The sequence below is a fragment of the Plectropomus leopardus genome, chromosome 23 (assembly GCF_026936395.1).
Source record: "Plectropomus leopardus strain MGB_pleo_1.0 chromosome 23, ASM2693639v1, whole genome shotgun sequence".
Lineage (NCBI taxonomy): Eukaryota > Metazoa > Chordata > Actinopteri > Perciformes > Serranidae > Plectropomus > Plectropomus leopardus.
This window is the reverse complement of record NC_142198.1, coordinates 10,902,558-10,917,316: the sequence shown is the minus strand read 5'-3', so window position 1 is coordinate 10,917,316 and position 14,759 is coordinate 10,902,558. Positions and strand designations below refer to the sequence as shown.

The 14,759-nt window shown below is 39.9% G+C and overlaps 1 protein-coding gene across 5 annotated transcripts in view; it reads right to left on the bottom strand.

Annotated features, from left to right (window-relative positions):
- kcnip4a (potassium voltage-gated channel interacting protein 4a) overlaps positions 1-14,759 on the bottom strand; it is a 155,230-nt gene that overhangs the window by 92,974 nt on the left and 47,497 nt on the right. The window contains exon 1 of one of the 5 annotated variants that reach the window (XM_042511816.2): positions 11,662-12,373. The exons of the other annotated variants lie outside the window; for them this stretch is intronic. Within the exon in view, the coding sequence (XP_042367750.1) occupies positions 11,662-11,746 (85 nt within the window). The 5' untranslated portion in view covers positions 11,747-12,373. Of the gene's footprint in view, positions 1-11,661; positions 12,374-14,759 lie in introns of those variants that run through there. 5 annotated transcript variants of the gene reach the window in all.

Here is a 14,759-nt window from a genome sequence, read left to right as displayed (position 1 = left end):
TGATAGCAATAAAGTTTTATTCACATATTGCATGGTGATGTTTTGCTCACAAGTTATTTGTAATATTATTATAACTGTTAGTTGTTGTCCATATAAACATAGATTGGTTCGCATTAGGCTTAGGACTTTAAATATTTGTCAGAAAAACCTACACCATAAAACTGTTGTATAGAGTCTTAAAGACTGGGGCATTTATTATCAAGCAGGGAGAATTTAATCAAAGATGCTATTTGGTGTCATTATGAGAAATGTATGATTAAGGGTATTTGGAGCTTGATCCATACAAGGGACTAAAAGTCAGGATATCTTTATTTGCCCCACTGTAATCTTAAGTGTTATTGAAGAACAAGATAAAGAGTTAACTCAGTGCTCTCATGTTAAGACACATATAAACTTGCATACTGACACTACATTAACCTTAAAGGTACCAATTAAGCAGAAAAAGGTTAAACCATGACATATTTAGCTCGCTCCAGCTAATTTATCAATTAATTTGTGCCTTTTAATGGAGGCATTTCGAGCTCCATCATTGCACACTAACAGTGATGTCAGATGGGAAACATCCCTCTTGTTTACACCTGCCCGCTGTTGACACAGAGTTAGCCAGGTAAGTAATGGGACCAAGGGTGGATCTGTCTGCAGAATGATGGCGATGGAGCTCCATTTTCTGCATGGCCGTCCACAACGAGCTGCTTGGCACAGAGTGAGTGATTACATCGGTTTACAGCAGAGGTGTGAGGTGGGAGTTGATGGGGGGGAAATGTATCTGGGCTTAATCTTGGTCATGACTCCTGCAGACCCGGCTGTACTGTGTGGCTAGGTTGTAGCGTCCTTGACTTGGAGCTTATATATGGATTGAGTGCTAAGGATGGGCAGTAACATTCCGGTCACACAACGGCACTTTATCCTCTGCACCCCGCAACGCCCAAAAACCTGAGCTGGGTACAATGTGACAGCACAACCACAACACAATGGAGCAACTTCATTTTCTTTGCCTGACCTCTGCAGCAGCTCAGACCAGATTACAGGCACCAAATTAAATAGGAATTATGCAAAAATGTATCCTGAGGTGGAAAGATAGTACAACAAGGAAATGTTTGAGCAAAATATCATACAATTTGACTCATATCAGCCTGTTTGACAACATACTGCAGCTGTTTCACTCCGCAGTGCCTCAGATGCCAATTATCACTGTGGTATTTGCAACAGCAAGGACTGCAAGTTGCACATACTCTCTCTCAGTGTGTGAAAGTGTATGTGATGCTCTTCATGGTAAGCTGAGCACATGAAGAGCTGACTCTTACTCAATGAGACTCCAATGCGAGAAACAACCTGCTCCACAGCGACAGAAGCTAACGGGGGTGTAATTAAAAAGAAAAACCCTTTTTACGCTACCTGCCTTGATATACAATGCTCAAACACACATTTTGTTTTCCTGATGCAGTGCATTTAACTCTGTTGCTGCTACAAAACTCCCCAGAAAATAATAGCTTTTGTACGAGATTATCAATACTTGTCCAAAGCTGCTAAAACGCACTGAACAGTAACAGCCCTTTATGTGATAATTAGAAGAAAACTTCACATCCTGACCACAAATCTGGCCCTGAATTACACAGAAAAGAGCCAGCACATAACTCCATAACCAAAAATGTCAAAAACTTCAGTTTTCAAGCATGGGCTGTCAATTACATCTTGCCTCTTGTCCATTTTTTCCATTGCCTCAGTTTATCCAACCGTTTGACATTTCGCGCAAACCTCCGCTTTCCGTGAGGGGAGAATGATCTGTTTGAAATTTCAATCTCGAACCAATCAAAGAAGACATGGAAACCATTTGAGAACAGCCCTTTTCATCAGTGGATCTGCACAGCGCCCAAGGAAAATGAAATATGAAAAAGAAAAAAATACAAAAGCTCAGATTCCTGAGGGACTGCAGCAAGAAAAGTCTCAATAAAACATGGTGTGTTTAATACGAGAGCTTCTACTTTTACTTACAGCACATTCTTGGACATTACCTACAATGCTAAAAAAACAGGTTTTGCATGCTGAAATGTGGGAATATTTAAGAGCATATTAATGAAGTTCCTCTTGTTTACCTCTCCACTTCGACCCTTTAAAGGTGTATTGATTCTCCTTCTGTTGGCAGGGAGCAAAGCTACAGTCCCTGTAATTGCCAGCTAACAGAGCGTGGAGAGGACATTGTCTCTCGTATCGCACAGCGTCTGGGGCAGAGGGTTGAATTTTTGTAAAAACACAGCCCCTGCAACCAACAGTGGGCCACAATTAAAACAAAGAAACCTTCACGGGAACTTAAAAAGAAGCGATTACAAAGTGTTGAAATGACAAGCAGGATTATATTAACAGAGGAAGAGCGAGTAAAAAGAAGACATAACAGAGGGGGGAACTTTTTAATTTAAGTTAACAATAGTAATGATCACTTGAGGGAGAGTTGGAGCAGATAGCAAAAGCACTGGGGTAATAGAACAATCCTCTAAGGTGATAACAATGTGAGTAAAGAAAACAATCCAAACCAAACAAATGAAGACTCCTCTTAATGGCCTCGTCCACGATCTTAAAGGGCACAGTCTTGTTTTGGCAGTTCTTTTGGGCTTTTTAGCTTTGGTCCACAGAGGTTACCTTTTTCTTCTGACTAATATCTAACTTCATCATGAAAACAGTGTACCAATAACTTTGTTTTTCTTTTATCACTGATATCAACCCATCAAGGCAAATTTCTGCTGGATTCAATACAGCAATACCTCATACAAAGCAGCTTTGTAACTCAACCATGCTTAAAAAAAAGCTAAAAATATCCTCGCCATTCTTTCCACTCAGAAGGGCACTCATTTACAAACATAAGCACAAATGGGAGAACTGATTTCATGCGCTGGCAAGGGTAAATTTAAATGGACAGTGGCACACTTATCACAGGCTAACATAGAATGCAAAAACAAAAAAATGAGGGGAATCAAATCCAGGAAACTTAAAGAGATTTGTGGATGCTAGCATGTAGTGCACTAAAGTCCCCTGATATACAAAGCTTTAATCACTCTTTAAACTATGCGTGCGACATTTCTATAACAAGCTCATCATTACCTAATTATTCACTTTATAAGTAGTAATTAATATTGAGGTACTTGCAGGGATGGTGGGTGACAGAGGGATTTCTCTGCAACCACAGCAGCAAAGGTGATTAAATGCCCGCATTGACCTTGGGGGAATTCTAGTGCAGAGGTGATAATGGAGGAAGGGTTGCTTTAACCTTGCAGGAACTCACACATTATTCATGTGCAAACACTTCCCAAAACCTCACCTCAACAAGAGAAAGGTGAGAGAATACTTTCATTCAGAGGTGTACAACGAACATCATTTTCCCCAACAGTGAGTACACTCCTCGCTCTCCTCTTTTGGGCTAAATTGTCTCACACTATTTGAACAGTCTCTGACAAGCCGTCACTCATTTTGAGTCAGGAAAAGGGAAATCTGAGTGGACCAGCCTGGGATTTAGCAGGGGTACAACATCAAAAGCAAGCTCCGATAATGCTTGTGATGTAGCTAAGCACCGTGTGTACTGGCCCAACGAGCCAACGAATCTGTGCGACAACACACGAGCAGAAACCAGAAACCAGCGACGCCGTGAAACAAAGAGACAGTGAGCTGGGCCTGCCAAGAAGCTGATATGGATACAGATATCACAGTCAAATGTCTCCTTTCTGCCCTTGCCAAAGGCAGTGAACCCTGGGAAAGGGGTCATGGTGAAAGGTTAAAAGAAAGCCATTACCAGATGACACTGATACTTATTTTTTTCCATTATGCAAGAAGCTTAGCAGAGATGCTTTGATGTTCTGGATCAGTAAAACATCTTAATCTGTTGCTTCACGTCAGTGCAAGACATGTTGTTAAGCTACTGTATGTTCTGTAGCAGAGGTGAGACCAAGTAATTGTTTTGCAAGTCACAGGTGAGTCTGTAGTCTTTGCACTCAAGTCCAAAGTCAAGACTGGCAGGTCCAAGGGAAGTGTTGTGAAGTGGTCCAAGAGTTTTGAGTCCTAAACAAGTCATTATGTGCTCTTCAACTAATTCAATGTCATTATTAAATAAAAATATATACTATAAATGCTTTTTAAAATTTGCATTTGTTAGTTCAAATTTGTTTGTTACAATGTAACTTAGCTGTTAAGACAATGTTAGCTAAGCATTAGCTCAATAACAAGCCTCTGCTCACTGTTGTTTGTGCATCTTCAAATGGCAAAGAAATTGGAAGTTGTTGAATCTTCATCTGCAATTTTTGATCTGCATATTTTTTTCACAGCAATCAGTTTTTTGTTGACCATTGTATAGATTTTGTATGTGAACAAAATCAATTTTGGTATATTTTTTCCAACTGGTGCTCAAAAACACAACATTAGCTCTTCATTGTTCTCTCTTGCAACTTGACTTGATGCTGATGGATTGGGTACAAATCAAGTTGATCTGGGGAATTTAGGTAAAGGTATTACGTATTTTAAGTCAAAAGGCTCAAGTCCAGGTGAAGTTATCAGTCACTGGTGTTACATCCAAGAGTTGCCAGTCTTTCTGGACTGAAGTTGAGTCTAAAGTGATCAAATTTATGACTTGAGTCTGACTCGACTCCAAGTCATCAGTCAGTCCACAGCTCTGCTCTGTAGTGACAGAAGCCACACAGTGTGGATTCTGTCTCTCCTCACATATTTGTGAAACCAACATGAAAATCCAGTCCTAAATGATATACAAGATGTACCTAAAACTGCTTTATTCAAAGTATTCCTGGAGGAAGTTCTGTTAAACAAACACCTCCCTTTGGATGGTGGTGTTTTCAAGGTACCATTTTTCAAGTTTTGTCTCTGCATTTGAAGGTGATATCTTCAATCATCTATTGCCTGCTTTTGCTTGCAGTCTATTTGGCTTCTTGGATTTCAGCATCAAAGATTGCTGTAAGAATCTCACTTACCAGGTAGAGCATTAGGAAACAGTTAGACTTAACTTGCAGTACAGATCATTTTGAGATCATATTCTCTGTATAGAGTTGAACGCATCATGGGATAGTAAACAACTCTGAGTGAGCAATCATCTTGCACGGCATGAAGATAGACATCTGTGTGTGTCACACTCTGAAATTTGATGTTTGTCAGGTGAATCAAGCAGATGCCATGTTAGCTCACTGGGTGTGAAAGGAAACATTATGCAACATGGTTGGCCATCTGTTATTGCTGTCCCTGTCCAAACATCATGGGAGAGATGTTCTCCTACAACAAGAAAGCGTACTATTTTATTGAAGAACATAAAACATTAACTGCTTTTGGACTCTGTTAAATTTAAGAGAAAAGCTATAAACCAGCTGCAGAACGAAAATCTAAATGATATACTAGATGCTTTCTTAGTAATTTTGTACCACTTTAATATGTCTGTGAGCTCTGCAGAAGTGGCAAAGGTCCATAAACTTTAGCAAATTACTAGAGAAGTGGCACAAAGGCTGGTAGTTAATCTGCAATGCAAAGGTTATTAGGTTTCTCTATTAGCGAAGCAGCTAAGGACTTCAAACACATAGTTAATGTCTAAATGTGCAATGGTTTATCACTGTCTATATTAAAGCCGTGGCCCACTTTACACTATACATTACAACTACACATTCTACTCTAAACCACAGCCAACACAGTCAAAACAAGCAGTGTTACACAGCGACTTTTCTCCTGCCATTCAGACTGGGGACACCACAGACGTGATGCCAACCCAACCTGCCTGCGGGTATCAAATATTCAGTGTTTGGTCAGGGATTATGGGCTTTGAACATGCTGTCCTCGTGGGACAGGTGGAACATGACCTGCTAATAGCCATCAGGAAACCAAAGAGAGGGAAACAAAGACGGGTCCTCGCGTCATTGGCAGGCCCCCACACATGTGCGACCAAGTGCACGCTGTAAAGCAGTGATACTCAATTTACGGCCCGCGGGCCAAATCTGGCCATCATATAGGGTGCCATGTGGCCCCCAAAACATTTTCTAATTCATAGTAAAAATACAGTTATTCACACTGGGAATTTTTTTTCTGTATTTTCAATATGCATAAGGTGCCAGAGTGCATAAAACAGCATCCACCTCCACATCTTAACTCACAAAGAACAGACTTTTTCTTTGCAGGAGTACTTTGATTCTGGTTTCTTTGGCGCTAGATAAGACCGTCTTTGAACTTATAATTACTGTGGCACTACAGAAGCTTAAAAAGTCTGCAACATAAATATTCCACAAATTATTCTCAGCAGCACATGAAAAGGTTTAGTGCAAAAGTAATTTCTCAGACAGATTTTATTCTTCGTTTTCTGACTGCATTGTCTGGAAGGACCTTGAACTCAAGCCACAGCTCTTTCAGACTGAATGGAACCATTTAGAACTGAGACTGTTTTGAAAGTAGACCTTGGGCTGACCCAGGACAAGCTCAGACAATAACATCTCTACGCTGACCTTTGAGTACTAAAGAAAAGCTGGACAAAGCTGGCAAAAATTCTAAGGGAAAGGATGTAGGTGTCTCTCTGCTTACCCTACTACCAATGAAATCCTGACCCAGTTAAGCTTCCCAACTAAGGAATGGATTTTCTGATAATGAACTGGAGTACATACAATCCAACAAACAAACACTAAAATGACATAATTGGCACTGTTGAGAAACAAACCCCAACATCTCATTAAGTTGATTTAGCAATAAAAATGAAAGCACCTTGAGAGGAAAGAAAGAAATGCTTGTTTGGCATTTACTACATCCCTGCGCACCCGATATATATTCATTTGAAAGTTCAAAGATATTACGGTCGTTCAGCATTGTTCCATTGTGAAGAACACGGCCAAGAAAATATTCATCACCAGTGAAGAAAAGAACTACTAGAAATCAATACGAGAAGGTTAAAATGCTCAGAGGCTCATCAAAGCTTTGACAGCAGAGAGAGAGGCCAATCAAACTTTTACCAGTCCTGTTCTAAGAAGTAATTTGCAAGTTGAAAGGGTATGTGCTCATAATATTCTTGGAATCAGTTATGGGTATGTCCTGATGAGAAAAAGACGATGATGCATTACAAAAGCTGAGATGCCTGACAGGCAAACACTCAGCCAGGAAGCAATCAATGAAGATGTGGTAAAATATTTAAAAAAGTGTCGCTGTGATCCAGAACAAATGGTGTAACACAACGCAATTCGCCTTCATAGAGGTGGAAAAGACATATTTCAAGCCGTCTCACTGCACAACATTGAAAACGTGTCACTTAGAAGAAAGCAGCAGCTTAAGGAAGTCGGAATGATCCTGATGGATAAGCTCGTAGACTGGTAGCTCTCTCTGCTCGTCCGTCACACAGGCTGTGTTAGAAATGTTGGAATAGATGACGATTGCTGCTGGTGTGAGCAGCAAACAAGTTCCTGCTTTTTCAATTTATTGAATATATGCTGACATAGCTGTTTGGAGTCATAACCTGGAAGAATGTGCATTTGTGATTTGTTTCCCATCTTTTCCACCCCTACAGCTGGAAAAGTCAAGGCCTACTGGGCAACAATGGTGGCATGAATACAAAGTATGGTCTACTGTCTCCACTTTATCTCAAATACAGTTGCTGTCCTGTCCCCAGTAAAGACATCAGATACATTTTTGGATTATATTGTTGCATAAGTGTGAGGAATACTGATGAAGGATAATGATTTGGAAAATTATTTCAAACATGTAAAAAAAAAAAAAAAAAGAGAGAGAGAGAGACAAATGATCATACAAAGAAGACTAAATGACTTGGTTTACATATTCGAAAAGGAGTGAGAAGAAGTACAAACTTAATAATCCCACCCCTTCTCCATAAATCATTGAATTATCATTAACCAGCTTTCTTATTGTTGTAAAGCTTTATACTCTAAGTTTCCTAAAATATAATAATTATTACCTTTTATCTTTGTCATACAAAAAATATAAAGTCATTATTGATAAAATATCCTTATCAAAGATAGAAATTAATTAGTCATGTATTTATATAGTCAAAAATACATTACTTATAAATGAATCTTAATCAAAATACTATTTATTTACTTAATATTTATCTTAATGTTATGTCTAAATTGGACCTTTAACATACTTCTTGTCCATAAATCTATACTGAGAGAAAACTTATGTAGACAAAAATCATTTCTGATATTATAGATGTGAGGTACACCTCTGTCTTCTCAGGCCCGTTCTGTTACATCTTGCACATTACCCTCAACCTTACACTGTGTTTTTGCTGGCCTTGGCATCTCAGTGATCAATGAAGCAATGACTGTGAGGCTGTTCTAGGACAATGAACATCTCAATTAAAACCCCATGGTCTGCTAACTGACTCCATCTATTATTCTCTTCCCCTGGTCACCCAAATATGGCAGAGCCGGCATCGCTGTGGTCAAACTCCATTTATATTAATCTGCAGCACAGGCTGTGTAAGATAAGTTAATACAGTGGGTTTATAGAGAAATGGATGCACTCAAGCGGAAATCGTCTAATGAATGACATGATAATGGGTTTCAGAATTGTATACGTGTAATGTCTTCCTCTTTTTTGTCACAGAGGTTGTAATAGTATGATGTGTCTCAATGGCCCCGATTACATCAAGACGCATCATTTCCAACAAAACCATTCTTTTCTTATGGCATTTATAGTGCACCTGGCATTTGCTTCTCTTTTGCACTGTGCGTCATGTTTTTCTAATGGTATTTAGACGTGCATAAAAGTTAAAATATTTTCAACTTTTCAGTACAAGGTCTGGAGTCAATCAAATCAAGCATGAGGCGGCAGAATACTACACCAATACTTCCTAATGTGGTAGGAACTGTGGGATGATGGCAAATGTAGATGAAAGATTTATATTAATGGTATTTGATTCCAATGAAACTTTACCCTATTATTCAAATGTTATTTGGTGAATGCATGCAGAGTTGCATGAGCAGCTAGTTGACTGTCTTTGGCGAGTGTAATGCTGGATTCTGTGCCGATAAATAGGCTTGATAGCGAATTAGCTGTTGGACATCAAGAAAGCTACGGATTATGTCATGTGGCGATAGTTTCATGATCTTTTTTTTTCCGGCCACAAATGTTGCAGCACTTCTTGGTTTGATCAGGGCTAAACACTTTTGACACTGTGTTAGATAACTACTGCTGTCTCTTGTTTTTGTTTTATTTAATCTTGTTGCTGTTGTAAATGATCTAAAATAGGATAATTTAATCTCGTCTTGTTTTTGCATATTGTGTGGCCCTCACAAGGAGTAGTCGTTACTGGGGTAGCAACTATTAGGGATCCTTATTAAAGATAAACTGGATTTATACACAAACATCATAGTTTGTTTGAAATGCTGACAGTTGATTGGCCTGTCTAACCACCGTGGCTTTAGAGATCATCACTTTATGGTTTCCAAGGACAGAAAATAGGCTATTAGTCAAGCGGTTCAGTTGTTTTTTGTCCTCAGATTCAGAAAATAGCAACTAAACTAATATTCTTCAGACAAACTGGTCAATAAAAACGTTTCTCCAACTCAGCACACGTAGAGTAATCGAGCTCTGTCCACAGGGAAATATGTCCAGCTTTGTATTTAACATGATCAATAATTAATAAGTACTGACACTGATTTTAAAGGCCACATTTTTGCACCCAAACAGACACTGTAACCTATAGCTCAGTATAAAGCAAGGCCATTTTTATCAACCAAACCTTTGCGGACACTAAAGGAAATTACTACTGTATATATTCATCATGTTTTCACCAAACGTGAATTGCAATGTGACCTAAATGACCTACTGGTAGCTATGGAAACCATCAGTGCACTCCTTTGAGCAGATACAGTAGATGGATTGCTTCAAGCTACACAAACCTATATTTATTGGCATGATTGGAAACATGAAGCCAAACCCATCTTTAATAGAGCATCCCCATGACAGAGACACTCATCTATAGCTGCCTTCCCTACTTGTTCTCTCTGTCTCTAAGGTCAAGGAGACCGAAGGAAGTAGGTCAAGGCTGTATGAAAATATTCTCTACTATATGTGAAAATACCCCTTTTTTGCCATACATTTGACAGCTAGGAAGGAGCCACTGCAAGTCTCCCATGTTCTCAAGCATGTTGGAATTCATTTACATGTTCATATAGCACCTCTCTGGGGCTTTGCGCCATCTCACCCTTGCAGTGTGATAATCAACAACTTACTTGACAGCTCGAAGCTCAGTTAGTGCAAGAACAAATCAGGAGCCACGAAGAGCAGAGCTCACCAGCTCTGCAGAGCTCACCAGTGTAAAAAAGGTACACAGCGCACTATATCATCCAAGGATAAGCAAACGCAACGCAGTTCTAATGACACATGTAAATAACTCTTAGCACCAGTTCAAAGTAATATGCACCTGATATCAGCGTATGGCACTGCTGCTGACCTTTTGTCCTGTATTGAACTCCTCATGGAGTAATCTGCTGGTAATCCACTATAATCCCAGATTTGATCTTGTTAATACCATTGATTCTATCTGTCTTATTAGAAGAGCTCTTGGTGTGTGTGTGCAGGACAAAAGGGAAACTAGAATCTATTAGGCTTTGCAGCATGATACGGATATAGAAATAGTGATGAGTAATGTTGTGTCTGTACCAAGTATGCAACAACTTCTGCTTTTGGGGGATGATTTCAGACTGTATACACCTTTAACAGATTCTGAAATATACTCTGGTCAATATTAGGGATGGGATGATGTACGATTTTGTTGTGAATCCCGATAATAAACACTCACAGTAACTCGATCCGGGTGAATTTCCATTTTCAGGATAATCGTGGTTAACATTTCTAGCATCACCCAATGAGACTGCTGGACAACCAACAACAAGATACTCACAAAAACAGTCTGCTTATGCAACAACCTCAAAAAATGCAAAAGATCTTAATCAATTATCAAAATATTTCAGGATGAAAAATATGATACCATTTCAGATAACTGAAAACTTAGCTTTTTAAGACTGTTTTTCACTAAAAAGGACGTTCTCTTAAATGAGATGTGACTTTTCTGTGATGCAATACAAATATTTAACAAAATGTTTGGTTAAGTATTTCCAGTATGTTTTAGCACAATTAATTTTTTTTCAGCATATTTCAATGATTATCAGGATAATAATGTGAATTGTATTTATTTTGGCCAGGGTAATCGTGACATGAAATCGCCCTATGCCTTGTCAAAATTGTTATATATATATATATAATATATATATAATTGTTATATATTTGTTATAGCATGATGACTGCAAGACTAAACTGACAGAACAAATGACTTTGAGTCAGACTCTGGTGATCTTTGCCATTTGCACACAAATTATGATGCAGAGCAGGTAATAAATCCAAGCCCACTCTGGAAATCCTCACAAAGCTCGAGCAAGGTTTGCTGGCGTAAATGTACACAAAACCTAAATACTTTGAGGCACTGATAGTATGAAAGTATCCACAGCCCCATGTGTCAGCTGTTAACTTTGAAATTAACTATTTTGATCAATACGTGAATCAAGTGGAGAGGTTTGACCAAACTGCCAAGTGGATAACACCAAAACCTCGGTAGATTTAAGAGAATCGCCGTAAATGTAAACACTTGGGTTGGAAATCCACCTGTCAAAAGTCCACCAGGAGCCTTACCGGTGTTAAGGGTGCCCGTGACAAGTCTGAACAGGTACTGAGCGAACTTGAAGATTTCCCGCTTGCATCTTTTCCTGCAGCTCATCTTTGCTCCAGAGAGGGGAGGGGGGGCTTGGAAAGGTCAGCACAAAGGGAGAACACTGGCTTCAGTGTTTGGAAAAAAAAAAAGAAAAAAAAATCCAAGAAAGACTTTTCACTTTGACAAAGTCCCACGACAGAGCGAGTGTCCTCTTCTCTCCTCCACTTCTCTGGTTGTGTCAGCGTGGCCCTTGTGTCTGCGTGTGGGGGAAGTGATGATCATGAGTGAGTGGAGAGCAGTGAAGGGGGGCTTGTCCAGGCTCCTCTTTTGTGCCGCTCCGGGGTAAGGCTGTCTGATGTTGTGCGCTTTTTTGTCAGGTCATTAATATTTGCTTACCGGCAGTTTACCTCCTGCTCTCTGGGGACGATAGGGGTCTTGTCTCTTTTTTTTTTCCTTCCTCCACACACTCCTTCTCTTCAGACTTTTTCCTGCAACTCCTCTGAGGCAAACACGCACCAACTCTTCCTCTTGTGTTACTAGAGAATTACTCTTGGCTTCACAAAACAGTGGTTATCCAGCGAGTCCCTCTGTGTCTGTCTCTCTCAGACACACAAACAAACACACACTCCTACACTTGATCTCGTAGTGTGCCTGCTGCTCGCTCTACTCAGCACCATCTGTGGATGTTTTACACTCACTGACGGTTGCCATGGAGGTGTGGCCTGATTGGCCCGAGAAGAGGAGGAGGAGGAGAAGAAGAGGAGAGATAGAAGGCGCTCAGGCAGGAGGAGGAGGAGGAGGAGAGAAATAAAGGAGAATTAAGGGGAAAGTGTCCACCAATGAATCAGCAGTGACAGTACATTATGGGCCTGCTGCATCATGTGTAATTGAAGGTTAAAACAATGAGTGGCAGTAATGGATGGCGTTAATGGCACATCATGGGATCTTGAGAGAGAAGTGATGGAGGTAGTGACAAGCACATTGTAAAAATAAAAAAAAAAAATCAAGAGACAGAAGACAGCTAGTTAGAAAAGCTGTGGAGCCCAGGTTGGAAAGATTTCCCTCGACCAAATGTCAAGGTCAGAACTAATAATGACTGACAGGCTACGCCCAGCATCTGTGATGACATTAGGACCAGCCAAGTGCATCATCTTCTCCACTAATTAGCCCACACTGTACCTCAATTGCGCTCATCTATCAATGCCAAGCTCTCCCATCTGAAACGCCTGTCATTATCTCAAACCTTTAACCATCTCCACTCGTATGACTGCAGTGAATTTGCTTAAGACAACACTTATTTGATCATTTTTTCTCCTTATTGCATATCTGTCAGGCTGACAGGTAATAAATAAGATCGGGTGCACATTTGCTCTGAGTTGATATTCCACAGGTCACTTGACAGAGAGGCAGGTCTATTTTGGTGAATCCCGCTCTGTGTAGAGTGTTTGCAGACTCTGACCTTGGAGTTCTTGTCGGTGTGTTATGCCAGCGCACACACAGAAATGAGCGGTGAGGATCCACAGGCAGGAATAAAAAGTGTGCTTGGAGAAAAATAAAGATTTCAAGGACTTGAAATATAGTGTGAAACTTCTTACTGGGTCAGAGCGGCGCAGAGAACTAGTACAGTGTCTCAATTAGGTGAATAATTTACAAAGTATCTGTGTGGTGTAGCAGTGCCTTTGTGAAATGACTTGCTTTCATAGACTTTGGCAGAGGACATGACAGAGATATTGAAACAGACAATGACTTTTAAAATTGTCTAGCAGGTGCTCAGAGAACAGGAGATGCTTCTTTAACAGGCTACAAAAGCAGGCTTCTTAGTTCCAGACGGCGACCGTTTATTTTAATGGCTGTTAATAAAAGCATGTTTTATCACGCCAACAATCTAATGATCTTTACCTTAATGAACTGGCTAAAAACTCTGTGTCCAGCTCATTTCTTTTGAAACAACCTTATATAACCAAATACATATGTATGCAGAATGTAACCTCTGATCCATCGCCTGTCTACTTAAGATTAAGCTTTCCATGAGCTTTTTACTAATTTATCTGCATTCATATGCCGAAATCTATTGAAATGTTATCTGGACCTGTCTCAAGTTGTAAGCCGAACTGCAAACAATGACCAGCACACAGAGGAGGATGTTGCCAAGATTTTCACTGGCTATACTGGAAGCTTTCGAAATACTGGTCGTCGTCCCCAGAGGCTGTATCATCATTACACCATAGCCAATGCTTTCGGAGATTGTAATGGTCATGACTTAGGTCTTATTGTTCATATTTTTCAGTATATTCACTTCACCACTCACATTACCAGAGAAAAATGTTGCTTTCTTTTAAACTGTATTTTTGTGAAGCTTCTTAAGCTACTATCAAATGTTATCCCCAATCTCTTTCTTCTAAGGGAATGTATGCAACAGTTGTCTCTTCAGACAACTTTACAGACCAACAACATGTGCCATCTCCATGTGTACGTTTGTGTCTGTTTCTGTGCATGCACACTTACAGACTTGCATTTGGTAAGCTTTTTCACAAGCCCTGCGCACCCACTGACCCCCTGCAGACATTTAATTTCAACATGTGTGCAACTCCATCACCTGTCATCTAGTCCCTCGTTTCCTTTTTTATCCATGTTTCCCATAAACAAACACGCCCCTGAAGTGATTCCCATACAGCCACCTGGGAGCAGAGTATTAACAGGTCACACGACTGTCCATGACAAACTGAGCACAATGAGGTTTGCTATCATACTATTTCTGAGGTGAACAGATGGTCTGCAGCTTACATGAGTGATTGGCAGACAAACCTTGACCAAAACAACATCATTCAGTTGAACTGTGTTGCTGGGAAACTCATCATTTAACTAAAAGTCATATTTTGTACTGCAGGTCTACACTCTCAAGGCCTCCCCAGCCCCTCTGTTGAGCATCAAGTGTGATGAATGGAGCAAATCACCACATTCCAAGTCCATATAGAGTCAGGAAAATCTCATAACATGATTCATGTTTACCTTAATGAGTATGGTCAAGGCAAAACATAAAGTGATATCGTAGCTGGGGTCAGTGCAAATACAAATGTTG